This window comes from Tetrao urogallus (assembly GCF_951394365.1).
Source record: "Tetrao urogallus genome assembly, chromosome: 1".
NCBI lineage: Eukaryota > Metazoa > Chordata > Aves > Galliformes > Phasianidae > Tetrao > Tetrao urogallus.
In genome coordinates, this window is record NC_136813.1 from 102,076,166 (window position 1) to 102,090,131 (window position 13,966).

The window sequence follows — 13,966 nt, forward strand, 5'->3', positions numbered from 1 at the left end:
CTCATTGCAGCCTATCAATACCTGAAGGGAACCTACACCCAGGAGGGGAGTAAACTCTTCAAAAGGGCTGACAATAGCAGGACTAGGGGAAATGGATCCAAGTTGAAGGAGGGAAGATTTAGGTTGGATGTTGGGGGGAGGTTCTTTACGGGGAGAGTGGTTAGGCCCTGGAACGGGCTGCCCGGGGAGGTTGTGGATGCCCCGTCCTTGGACATGTTCAAGGCCGGGTTGGATGGGGTCCTGGGCAACCTGATCTAAATGTGTATGTTTGGTGGCCCTGCTAGGCAGGGGGGTTGGAACTACGTGATCCTTGAGGTCCCTTCCAACCCGGGTGATTCTGTGATTCTGTGATTCTGTGATTCTGTGATTCTGTACCTACGATGGGAATTCCCTGTTAATCATTCAGTACAATGCAGACTGTGAGGGCACAGCACAGGGCAACTGCAACTATGTGTGCTATTTCTAAAGCATTTCTGGTTGAGTGATGCCTAATAGCTTCCTTGAATTTAGGCCTTCAACACTTCAGATATATGCAATAGCATTTTTTTCTTCAACATTTTACAGTGAAATCAGGCCTTCTATACCAAATTGCATCAGAAGCTGTCTAGCTTGTAAAGGAATCAAGTGTTTTACCATTTTTTTTGTTTTGTTTTGTTTTTTAAGCAACAAAGTACTTAAAGCAAAACAGAAATCCACAGCTACACATGGAAAAGCTTTACCGGCACTCGTGGTGCTCCTTGATAATAGAACTAAAGGCATTCTGATGCAGACTTGTCTTCACTCTTTTTTCCCTTTGTCTTCTGTTGCAAAACCAAACTCTCACAACTTCTTTCTCAAGATTAAGCCCCTCAGCCATCCTCATGATTTCCTGAGAAGAAGGTTTGCTTTGTTCTCCAAAGTGCCTCTCCAGGGCTTCTTTGGCAGCAATACTGGATAAAGAGACAAAATATCACTTTTAGGAACTTTCACACATTCAGGCTTTTTCTGTATTACTTCTGGAAATCAGAGATGACAACAGCAGTTTTTAGCAGTTATGTTTTCTAAAAATCAAATATCTGCTATAACCTGTTCTCAGTCAGCAATGACTAAAGTTGAATAGTATCAAAAAAAAAAAAAAGGTAAGACTATTATCTTTGCATAGTGTCAGATGGAGTTTGCTTCCTATTTTTGTTAATGTGTTCTCAGAAATGAAAGTATCTGCAACATTTTTACATAGCCACAACAGGACGCAAACAAAGTTGGCTTAAGCAGTAGCTGTAATTTCTTCGGACACAAGAGGGCACTTTATGCATTATACTGGAAATAATGTGCAAACGTGTGAAATACCTGCTGGAGTTCCTGTTATTTCAAATGTAGTATGTTGGTGGTCTTTCATTTGTGTTGCATTTTGCAATATTTAGCAACATTGTCAAAACCAGCTAATTAATAGCGTATTGTTCTACACGCACAGAGATGTATAGATACCTTACTGAGAGAGCCTGGAGAAGGTTCTGGGGAGACCTGGTAGCAGCCTTTCATTATCTAAAGCAGGAGTGTAAGAAAGAAGGAGGCAGACTCTTTTGCAGGGCCTGTTGCGATATGACAAGGGGAAATGGTTTCAAACTAAAAGAGCAGAGACTTAGACTGGACGTAAGGAAAAGGTGTTTTATAATAAGGGTTGTGAGCCACTGAAACAGGTTGCCCAGTGAGAAGGTGGATGCCCCATCCATGAGGACTCAAGGTCAAGCTGGGTGGGACTCTGAGTGCCTGATCAAGCTGTTCATTGCGGGGGAGTTGTACTGGATGGCCTTTAAGGGTCCATTCCAACTCAAACCATTCTGTGATTCTACAATTATTTTTTTACTGAAAGTTTTTTAAACTTGTAATAACAATAGAAAATTGAATAGCTTCCACAGCTGTAAATTACCAGGTCCTTCAAGTCCTCAAACTGATGTCCTATACGCCTTCAAAGAAATAGTAAGCATTTTATATGTTTTAATATATTGGGTATAGTCCTGAGCTTCCACTCAGTGGTCTGTGCACTTGACAGTCTGCCATATTTAATAGCCTTAGTGTAATGAGGATAGATATAAAAGCAGAAATAATAATAAGCTTCATTTCCTCAGCAGTTGTGATAAAACAAGAACAGCAAATCCTATAGTGTTAGTGGAAAAATCTTCAGGAGGCTTCTCTAGATCTTGGGAAACACCTGAACAGAGTTGCTCTGAAATCACAGCTATGTAGGTCATAGTGGGTAAGGGTCTGGCACAGTCCTTTCTCACTTGAAGAGAAGCTGAGGATGGCCTTCCATGAGTAAAGTTTTGTCCCTAGTGAGGTGCTGTGACTAGCAAATGAGCAATGAAACATTTTACATTCCCTGTTCACTCCTAGCTGAGAAGCATCCTCTTCTGGATCTAGTTTGAAAGCAGAAAGAATTCATATCTTCATTTTATTTCTTATATCAAAGGCAATATAATTCAAAAAAGCAAAGCTCAAGTTGAATATGTAAGAGAAGAAAGTATGAGTTGTCACTGTGGGGCTCAGATTGAGTGGCTACAGAGCAGCCTATATCTCTGGAAGATGGCACTGCACAGAGGATGTGATTGCTATTCAAAGAACAGGCACTTTGCTGCAAGAGGTAGAGCCTTGCAGTGCTAAGTTTGCACCCTAAAGTGGCCAAATCCCCTTTCTATGGAAGAATGCTGCAGCTACTTGGAGGCCCCCCCTTGAGTGAATTCTTCTTCACCAACAATTACAAGAGTCTAGGATACTGAAAAGAAAATGGTGTACCTCACCATCTCTTGTGTCATGTTCTTTGTTTTCCTTATTTGGTAATTGTATTTCTATGATTAATTACCGGCCTACTTAATTTCTGTATGGATTTGAGGCTAGACAGGTGGTAGGTGTTGGCTACCTGAGATGAAAAACATAACGGGAGAAGAAAGTTCCCTAGCAACTCAACTCTCTCTCTCTTTTTTTTTTTTTTTTTTTTTTTGTTTTCATACAGCTCAAGAAAATGCTTCCTTAGGAACTCTAAGGAATTAAGGAATCCAGCAGCAGAAAACAGAGGTGGAGATCCACTATCACCTGTAAAATATGCCCTCAGATGTCCCAGATATTAATTTCTCAGAAAATCATGCAAGTTCATTTGAAATGATGTAGAACTTTCCATAAACAAAACAAAAACAAACAAACAAACAAACAAGGGTGGCCTGCACTTATTTCCTATATCAAAATTGTAAAACTGGGTCAGAATCGGAATGTTTTTTCACATGGAAGTATGTTGTCATATTTTGAAAAGTCTCTAATGGGGAAATGTGTTGTACTTGGAGCCCATTGGGGTTTCATAGGGAGGTGTGTTTTTGTTTTTCACTGAAATGTTTCAAAATAGTTTATCCTTCATTAGCTATTCACAAATAGAAAACAACGCTTTGATTTCAACCCCCCAAAATAAAACCTCTTAGCTAAAAGCATTTCTAACATGTAACCCCATAAATATGTATAACCTTATGGTGGTTCTGCGCTTCCTCTTCCTCTCGTTCACGCCAACTTTTTCATTGTATAAAGCTGTATTAAAAACAAAACAAACAAAAACAAAAGAGCAGTTAACTTCCACAGGGGACGGAAACTGCGTGCAGTTATCACTGGAAAAAATACTTTGCCTTTGTTTGAAGACAGAAGAAAGTGTAACAGGTAATACTACTATAGCACCACAAAGCTATACTTTTTACTTTAAGAGTCTTGGTCATTTCAACTCCAGCTGAAAATGGTTATAAGCAAAAGCAGCATGTCAGTGGTAAAGCTGCAATAGCACGGGCTCTGCTTCTATGCCCACGTACATGGGGAGACGTGTCACTCCACTGATTTTACATACTTTCCACATCATTAGCAGCAGGATGCAACCTGGATCCATTTCCATACCCATCAGCTATTTCACTGTCTTCAGAAATACAGCTCTGCCTTCCATCTCATTTATTCATCCCCCCCGCCCTTGCTTTCTAGAGCAAGGTTGCTTTTCCTTACTGTGCAGCTTACGCCTTCACCAATGCTAACAAAGTCAGCAGCTGCTACACACTGCAAACACCTTACAAGTAATTCTTACAGTGTGCTGACCACATTAGGAGAGTTTCTGGTTTCATTTGGTTCAAAGGAAACTGAACTGCATGGCAGAAGCAGCTGCTTAACAACGTTTCCTACTGCTGAATATAATGGCAAATCCAAAAGGCAGTATTAAATCTCTTTCTTCCTGTTCTGGGTGAGTGCTGCACAGCGGCAGACCGGGCTTTCTCGGTCACCTCCAGGCATGCCACTTCCCCTCATCTCAATTCAGTCTCAATGAATTCAGATGAAAAGGCTGTCCCTTAAAATGACCTGTTTCCTTTATATCAGCAAACCTGTTCTCAATCAGCTTAGCCCAGGGAACCTCAGAACTCTCTACTCATAGAAATTAACTGGGCAAAAGGAAGGGAATCCTCTAGCAGCAAAAAGATCACATTAAAAAAAAAATAATCTCTATGCCATACTATTCTTCTTCAGGGCTTTAAAGAGCACTGCCTCAGCTGAACATGAATTCTGCACCCCATGCCCACATCTGAAATGCTAGGCACTTGCAGGAAGTCCTCTGCTAGTGAAGAAATCCAGTTCAGTGCTGCATGGGCTGCCCTGCAGATCCTAAAGTAGAGGTAATGACTATGAGTACAGGAATGGAACTAGCTCACTGCAATAAGACTGAAGAAAATGACTTCCAGCAAGCAAGTGGTGTTTCTGCAGTTCTGTAGTCTCCATGCCTTATAGTTTTGCCCCTCCAAATATTTTTTGCTCACCCAAAAAAACCAAAATTTAATACATGCCATCAACACACCTTAATATCTAAAGCTAGTAAAGCAAAACTCTCAGTTTATGGAAGGCACATATTAGTCCTTCAAAGTATTTATAGGATTGTGATCTACTTGCAGTAAATACGTAGAGGATTTCAATTCTACCTCCCACTTGTTCTGCTTCTTCCAGCCACTTGGACAGTATTGATTTCAGCTTGCATGCATTCTTAAAGCTCAGCTGCAAGTTCTCAAAGCGGCAAATGGTAGTTTGACTGAATTCGGAGCCGTGCACAGCAGCCAGTGCTTCACCAACATTGGTTTGTGTATAACCTGTCAAAATTAAGAGGAAAAAGTCACTCCAGATCTTTCTACAGAAGGTGACTGCTCTTGAGCCACTGAGTCCTTCATTGTGGACTCTTAGGAACCTGGTGTTCCTGTGGTGCATGCACTCAGCACTGGTAAGGCCACACCTTGAGTATTGTGTTCAGTTTTGGACCTTTCACTACAAGTCTTTGAGGCTCTGGAGTGTGTCCAGAGAAGGGCAGCAAAGCTGGTGTGGGGTGGTGTGGGGTTTGCAGCACAAGTCTTATGGGGAGCAGCTGAGGGAACTGGGATTGTTCAGTCTGGAGGAGAAGAGACTCAGAGGAGACCTTATCACTCTCTACAGTTGCTTGAAAAGAGGTGGTGGCGTGGTGGGAGTCGGCTGTTCTCCCAGGTAACAGCAATAGGACAAGAGGTAACGTTCTCATGTTGCACCAGGAAAGGTTCAGGTTGGCTGTTATGGAAAATCTATTCTCAGAAAGGGAGATCAGGTGATGGCACAGGCTGCTTAGGGAGGTGGTGGAGTCACCATCTGTGGAAGAGTCCAAGAATCATGTGGATGTGGCACTGAGGGACATAGTGGGCACAGTGGGGATGGGTTGGTGCTTGGACTGGGTGATCTTGGTGTTTCCAGCCTTAGAGATTCTATGATTCTGTGATCATTTTGTAGAGGTCCTGGGCTGACTTTCATTTCACCTTAGGCTGTGCCCAGCCTTCTGCTGATTTCATAAGTTTTACATCTCTGTGATTAGGGATCTCAGAAATATCCAGATCCCATACATTTCTGTAGGTGATGCGGTGGCATTAAGCTACTCCTTGTCAGCCCTGCTGGTCTCCTGTTATCTGTTCTGGTGGCTGTACTTTACTAACAGGCATTGAGGACCCCATTCAGTGCACCAATCAATCTGTCTTGTCTTCCTGCCTGCCTACATCTGAGCCAGGATGGGTACAATCTTTTTAGATGCCAAATATCTCACAGGGCTCCTTTTTGCTTCCTGTTTGACTACACTAACTGTGTTTCTCAGTCCCAGATCCACAGCCCATTTTAACTCTGTCTTCTCTCATAAAGTTCAACCTCAGATCAGTTTTCCTCTGCAAATTACATTTTTCCCACTAACACAGTAAGCTCAGCCTCACCACCTCTGAGCCATTTGTTTACATCAGAGCAACTTTTGCTCCCTCACAAATTACTGCATCAAGATGCAGTAATAATTATAGTGATTAATAGTGTGGGGTCCAGATAATCTTTCCTGTGCTGCATTTGACACTAAATACATGATACACAACAAAACTACCTAGGTTACAGATTTTATTTTAAAATATAAATTTCTGCTTCAGTCCTTATTTTTATACTGCAAAGTGGAACACAAGAGATTTCTAGTGGTTGAGATAAGACATAGGTATCTGTAACAAACATGTAAACTTTTTTTCACATTTATAAAGGTGATTTTTTGTAGAAGGATGCCCTGAAATTGTAATGATACAATATAATTTTATAAGCAATAACATCAAAATTGTAGTATTTTGTTTGGAGTACCCAATATTCAGCTCACCAGAGACCCACCAATGCAGTTCATCTCACATCATCCTTGCTATTTATCAGGCAGCATCTGGTGCTGTGGCACCAGAAAATAAAACAGGAAGAAACGTTCCCTTCTGGTGTGAAATATTTGCCACGGATGTCATCCATCTTGCATACTGAAGTGACACTGCACCACCTTGTGTGATGGAGCACTTCATGGGGAAAGGAATGGGTACAAAAGATCAGCTCATGGGCTGCCCTCAGCTGCAGAAAATCTGAAAGTATATGAAATAACATACCTGCTACTGAATGGAACTTAATGAACAAGAATAAATTTTGTTTGCTTTTGTGAACAAGACAAATAATTCATAAAGAAGAAATATTTAAAGTTACCTTTGGCACACTAAGATGCTAAAAGCTGGCATTTATTAATTCTTCACAAGTTTTCTAGGAATGGAGAAAGTTAGTCAGACCAGGAGGATTAAAGTTATGATGAGACAAGTGCATGGCCCAGACCATAAAATATTTAGAAATAATAGGTATCTCCTTGGAAATTTTCAGCCTTTTGTTGGCTGGCTAAAAGCACATACCGAGTTTAATTCTCCGCAGTTTGAATTCATTAGCAAATTTCTCCAGTTCCCTGATTTCAGGGGAATCCATGTCGATGGGCTCTTCCACAGACTTGCTTTTCCTGCGGAATTCCTGCTTGAAGTCTGAAGCTGTGGGATCATCACTGAGGAGGGTCTGGTGCATGGGTGTGAAGCTGTGGCCCAGGGCACAAGAGCTGGCACTCAGGGCATGCTCAGGGAACTTATAAAGGCAAGGAGTCAGGCTACCTGAGCAAAACCCAAAAGAAAACTAAATATTAGTTATTCTGCAACACTATAAAAAATGTCCCTTTGTAATCTCATAGCCAAAGATTGTAATTTTTTTTTTGTAACATGTGAAAGGCTATGCAAGAGAGATGATAAGGATCTTCCACAAGACCCAGTCTTTCTCTTGTCCCCTTATACAAAAGCAGAACAACATCTACTTTCTCATACCGCAGCCATCCCATTGCATGCGCAAGTTGTGACATAATCAAATTAGATGGCAGTCCAGATTCCAACAAACACTAATCCAGACATGATGTCCAGACCAGATATTATGTAGGTCAATCTGAATGTAATGCCTCCTATTTATTTCCACGAACACTGTAAGAGAGCAATAACACTACTTGGTAGAGCAAATTCTCAGTTACAAGATACTAGTTTTCAGCATACTCACCTCTGTTAGCTATGCATTTTCTCCAGTTATGAACAATAGCCTCTATGTCAAACTAATAGAAATCTGCACTAGCAGAAGTGACCCACTATTTCACAGCTGCTCTGATGATGTCATTGCTAGGAAAATGTTGTCTATGCAGCCCATCTTCCATCAACCCAAACAGATGGAAGTCAAAAGACTCCAAATGCAGACTAAATGTTCAGAGGAGACTGATGATGTGCTCCACAGTCTTCAAACTGGCATGGGGCCTGGCATTGTTGTGTTGCAAGAGGAGGTTGTTTTCTTCTCTGGCCTGCTCTGGAAGTTCAAGCCTTCAGCTTAGTCAGTGTCATCAGCGTTTCAGGAAATCCAGAAAGATCCCCCCTTTACTATCCCAAATGACAGTGAACATCACTTTGCCTTCTGAGGACAGAAACTTGAACATTTTATTCAATGGCGAATTCATATTACCACTCCACGGACTACTGTTTGGACTGGCTTGTAGTGGTGACACCACACCTCATCATTAGTAATGATGCCATCAAGGAAACTGTCACTTTCAGCCCAGTATTGGTTCAATAGGTACTGACATATTCACTTGTGATGTTCCTTCTATTTCTGTGTGAACATTCACGGGACTCAACAGTCACAAACTTTGCTCTATTCCAACATTGGCACTGTCATTTCCAATGCACTGAAGCTGATGTTCAGCTCCATACACAGCTTCCTGGTCATCATCTGCCAATTCATGAAGATGAGCCGACCAAGACTCTCTTCATTTTGTGGTGTGATAGCTGTGTGTGACCATCCAGAACATGCCTTGTCTTTCATGTCACTGTCCCTACTGCTGAAATGTACCACCCACTGCCTCACTGTGCTCACATCCACTGTTTGGTCTTCATAAACATTCAGCAAGCATTGATGAATGTCAGTGTGTGCCATTTTTTCCTCATGGAAAAATTCAGTGTCACACTTTTCCTTCATAACTTCCATGTTGGACATCATTTATTAGACTTTCCCTCTGCTGCCATCTATCACCTGGTGGGAAGGTTCAGCCTCTACTGCCATACCATCAACATCTGCTTCTGACATCATGGGCCAACATAATAAAACAGGAGACATTACTTTCAGAACAGCCCTTATGTTTTGGTAAGGTTTAGGTAAGGTTTAATATAAGATTTTTTTTTAGGAAAACCCAGAGAAAAACAATGACCATTCCAGCTTAAAAATATATTGCTTAAGGATAAAGCTACCTTGTGCTACTTTTTGTTCATGTTAATCAGTCTTAACAAGGAGATTCAGTTGGAGTAAAAGCTCTTTTTTTGCTAGGTATTGCACCTATATAGAAAGAATTTCTAAGCTGGAGGAGATAAAGCATACTTATTAGGAAGAAACTAGAAGTATGAAACCTCCTTAATGTTACCTGAAATGAATGATAACATCTAAGTCCCCAGGAAATCCTCAATTTTCTAAATGACACAAACATTGGCAGCAGAACTCAGAGCTTCATTAGCAACCCCTCCACATTCCTCCTCTACTTGTTTTCTTTACTGCTGTGATAGCTGTCTTTAGTATTAGAGGTTCTACCCCATTGGAATACATTATATATTTCACACAGGAAATCCATGAAAGAGATTTTTCCAAGGAATAAGAAGAAATACAAGAAAAAGAGAAAGACTTGCTTTGCAAAGTGCTGACACCATTTACTACATTGGGATGTGGCATGCTGCATGTTTGTAAGATGCGACTCTGGGAGAGACTTGCTGATAGCATCTCTGGAGTTGCAGGCTTGATGCCTAGAGACAAAGAAGGATATTAAAGGAAAGAAAGGAGTAAGATGAAGATGCATTTATTTTGGAATAAAACAAAATAAACTTCTGAGCAATACCTGTTTTTAATATCTATTGTTTAATACCTATGGATTTTACCTGGGGATCTGAACAGTGCAACAGACGTGAATTTATCCATGAGATGAGAACTTCTGAATATTTGCACTACTCTCTGTCTCTAAGAAGTCCCTATGCAGATATATTCATTCATGCTGATTTACTGTAGTATTTTCATCAATCTTAAGTGAAATCAAACATGGAGTTTGATCTAGATTATCTTCAAGTAACATTTATCTTCTGGATTGCATGTTAATTTGGCTCTAGACACTGTTTCACTGAAGGCTACTTAAAATTGCACAGAGTAACTTCATTTAGCCTAGGATGTGACTGGGATGCTAGCATACCTTTAAATGTAAAAATACATGATCATCTGTATGAATGTAATTTATACTGCCTTATAGGATTTGGAAAATCATACATTGACTGAAAGTGTTTCTGGCTTTAAAGGCTATCCCAATGTCTTTAAATTAGTAAAAATTATAAGAATAAGAAAATAACGTTCAATTGTAGCTCTCTGTTTCTAACCTTGGTCCTAAATTTTGTTGGAATTAAATACAGGTTAGTGCTCATTGGTACTACTTACTATGATTCTGTACACACTAAGTCATCTCAGGTACAGAATATTTGCCTTGATCTTCATGACAGAAATATGGCAGCTAACAGTAGCTTCAGTAAACATTTTGTAGATTCATTGCTTTGCCTTTTCTCATAAGATTCTGGTATTTGGAGACAAAAGAAATAGTAGGCTCCAGGACCATAGATATTGGTAACAACCTCATATATCAGATAAGTCATTCCTAATCCCTCAAAAGGAAAAGTGGACATAGGTAAGTGAAAAGAGCAGCACTGTCCCCGTCTTAAAGAAAGAAGTAAGACACAGAGTGATGTGCTGAGAGATACAGAGGTTTAAGACACTGAACCCTACTTTGCTAACATCTTTTGTAGCACCTTAACTCCAGTCCTATCTTTAAGCAACTCTTTTGAACTTATTCCTCTAAAGGAGAGCTGACCAAACTCATTATGCTAATAGTTCATTCAGTTGAGGCTGCCTCTTACCTGTCATCACCCCATAGGTAGAGGGTTGATTTCCATAGTGACAGGAGGGCACAGAGTAGTGAAGTCCTGCTGACACGTTTCCCGAAGTCATCACAGCAAAATGGAGTTGGGAACATTTAGGAGTTTGTATCAAAGACAAAACAGACGGGACTGGTAAGAAAACGCATGAGGATTCAAGATACATCCTTTCAGTTCAGAGGTAGACAGTATCCTTGTATCTAGTTCTCCTGCAAACATTAATTCTAGGACATAACCATCTGGCAATCTCTGGGAAGCGAAAGTCAGCAGTTTATAGATCAGTAAGATGAAGATATAAGTATTTCAGGTCTATGCTCAGTAACCTCCCAGTACCTGACGAATCAGACAATGTTTTGTTCAGTGCAAAATACATGGTTGTGTTCCTTGTGTAAGTAGGCAGCAGAAATATACAGTGCCCTGTAACAACTGTTGTAAAGAGTAATATTGTAAACTCATATTTGTGAACGTGAAAACCTGAACTTCAGAGCACACTTTCAACTTGTTCAGAGCAATATGATTAATTAGGGATTAGTATCTGTTTTTTAGAACAGTGATCAGAACTGTAAAATGCCATTTACACATTTACGCATACAAATGCTACTGGAACAGTCATACCTGTACAACTATAAGTTCATCTAAAAGAGAGATTGAATTAATAATACCCATGCATGCTGAGCAACGCAACTTTTCTTTTGAAATAATATCTAGGAGTTTACTTCTAGGTTTTTGTTTTTCTATTGTTATTTCATAATCCATAATCAATATAATTGTTATGCTTAAAAATTGCCGTTTTCAACAGACTAATAAAGATTTAATACAAGGTAGGGAGGAAGATGCTATTTGAATGTAATAATATCAACTTAACTGCAGAGAGGATACTGCAGAATATTAGTTTATGATATAGCATAATTCTTGAACAGAAGTATACTCTATTTAAGAATACAGGATTATTACACGCTGTTTAATGAATTTCTACATTTAAGTTACGTCATTATTCAAAATTCTTCTGTTTCTACTCTTTTGCACAAGTTTGCTTTATCTGTTTCCACCAAAATGTTATTATTTAATGCAATTTCTGGATCCACATATGAAATTCAGTAAGCTTACTCATTGTAAATGGCACCCTCAGTTATTTCTGTTCTCAGATGGTCACCTGCTAGATGTGAGGCTGTGAAGAGAATTCTACTGATAACAGTGGTCCCTGAGTTTTAACTACAAAGTATGGAAAACCTAAAACACACCTGTGAATGTTTTTTGTAGCTCTACCAGTCACCACATATATTTTTTGTAGTTCAAGATGGATAAATAAACAATCTAGAAAATACTGCTATGACACAGATAAGTTATTATGGCCTCAAAAAAAAATTTTAATTCTGTTATTCCCTACTACAACCACTATCCAACAATTGTGTTAGGATATTTTGAGCTTCGTGCCTGGAGAATGAGATTGCATTATGTATTACTGATGCTCAGTTTTCACTATTTACATGCTTTTTCATATTGTTAAAATATTTTATTTCCGATGCACTTCAGCAAACGGATTCTTTTTGGGTTTTGAGTAAAGCTCTTACCTTACCTTTATGTAGATTCAAATAAAGCAAAGCTATTTATATTCCTGAGAGTTTTCAGTAGCTTCTGTATTGCGGAATACTACTTCTGAAGTTCTGAGGCTGCAAAAAAACTGTCTCCCTGTCTCTGACAGTTTATTGTTTAAATGCAATTATTTGGATTATTCACACAAAAAAAATTTCCAAAATGTAGATGAGATTTCTGTCACCAGTTTTGAACATTAGATGTTATTTTATTCAGGAGGTAATTAGGTTTTTTTTCCCCTCTTCTTGGAAGCCCTCACAATTAATATTACACCTGTTTTAAATGTGTTTTCTGTCTAAAGTAATTTATGTCATCAAAATTTGTGGTTGCACAGAAAACAAACTTTTGATTATTTACATGACATCACTGAAGACTTCGTAGGCACAAAAAAATGTCAGCATTAAACCTGTTCTGAGTTATTGTAATGACAGCTGACTTTAGCCTAATATTTTAATAAGCTGGGAGAAAGCTAAAATTTGACTGAAATGCAAACATTTAGAGTGTTCCTGATTTACACATGATGCAGCTTTATGAAAATGCTTCCACTCTGAAGTAGTTTCAGACTCACATAACACCGATATCAAACACTTTAAATACCGTAAAACTTGATGCACACATATCATCTAAAAGCACTACAAATGAGCGTTACAGAGAGCAATATTATTTTTAAAAAGTACCTGTGGAGACAACACTGGTCGCATGGTTAGAAACGGGCAGGCACTCTGCTGCGCTGTGATGCATTATCAGAGGCAGGGAGGGAGAAGAGTCAGAATTCAAGGGTACAAAATTGTCGGATGAAGCAAACGCTTGGCAAGTCATGCCCTCAAACAGGTGAAAGGCAAAAAGCCACCCTTCCCCGTTTTCTAACTGATCAGGTCCTGATCAATTAATGGCAGCTCCAACTCTATTCCAGTGTTTGCACTTGTATATACATATACAGAAGGACTCCAGAGAACAGGGAGGTCGTGTGCAGGTATTTATACCACTAGAAAATCCCTTTATCCATTTTAATGTTCTTTTCCCAGCAATATTGCTGTCCTGCTATAGAGCCTCCTTCCTTCCCACACAAACACAATACATGTCCAATTAGCGGGGGAGAAGAAGAGGGAAACCAGAGACATGATTTGACAAATATATTCAATTAGGTCTTTTGTAAAGAACAATGACCAGAAAAAAAATATATAAAAACTTTGTCTCCAAAGTCGGTAGCCATCAGACAGGTACGTTTAATACTAAGTAGGTTTCCACAGTTAACACCTGCCCCCAGAATCTCATCCATACAATTGTGTGGAAGACAACCTGGCTGAGAGCTCAATCAAAAGTCTGCAGAAGTCAAGAGTCATAGCAAAATACTCCAAGGTTAACTTAATTCCCAGCAGTTACGCGTTGATCACTTGTCTTGTCATACAAGTATAAACAGGAGATGCACAATATGAGGCAAGAGGAAGCTGCTGAGAAGATAGCTTTATTTAAGCAAGATCTGCTAAATATTTATCTAACATAAACTCTTGAAAAAGCCCATAGTA

At 39.5% G+C, this 13,966-nt stretch overlaps 1 protein-coding gene across 4 annotated transcripts; it reads right to left on the minus strand.

Moving 5' to 3' along the window:
- Positions 1-715: 715 nt before the first annotated feature.
- On the minus strand, positions 716-13,259 carry POU1F1 (POU class 1 homeobox 1; the record flags this gene model as incomplete). 4 transcript variants are annotated; one of them, XM_079549650.1, is made up of 7 exons in its annotated part: positions 716-929; positions 3,486-3,546; positions 4,962-5,126; positions 7,230-7,471; positions 9,563-9,680; positions 10,830-10,895; positions 13,118-13,259. In XM_079549650.1, the coding sequence occupies 7 exons, from the start codon at positions 13,257-13,259 to the stop codon at positions 716-718; spliced, it is 1,008 nt and encodes a 335-aa protein (XP_079405776.1). The 4 variants fall into 4 exon arrangements, with proteins under 4 accessions (XP_079405776.1, XP_079405775.1, XP_079405778.1 ...); XM_079549649.1 differs by having other exon boundaries at positions 10,830-10,979; XM_079549652.1 differs by lacking the exon at positions 9,563-9,680 and having other exon boundaries at positions 7,230-7,475; positions 10,830-10,898.
- Between the last annotated feature and the right edge of the window lie 707 nt (positions 13,260-13,966).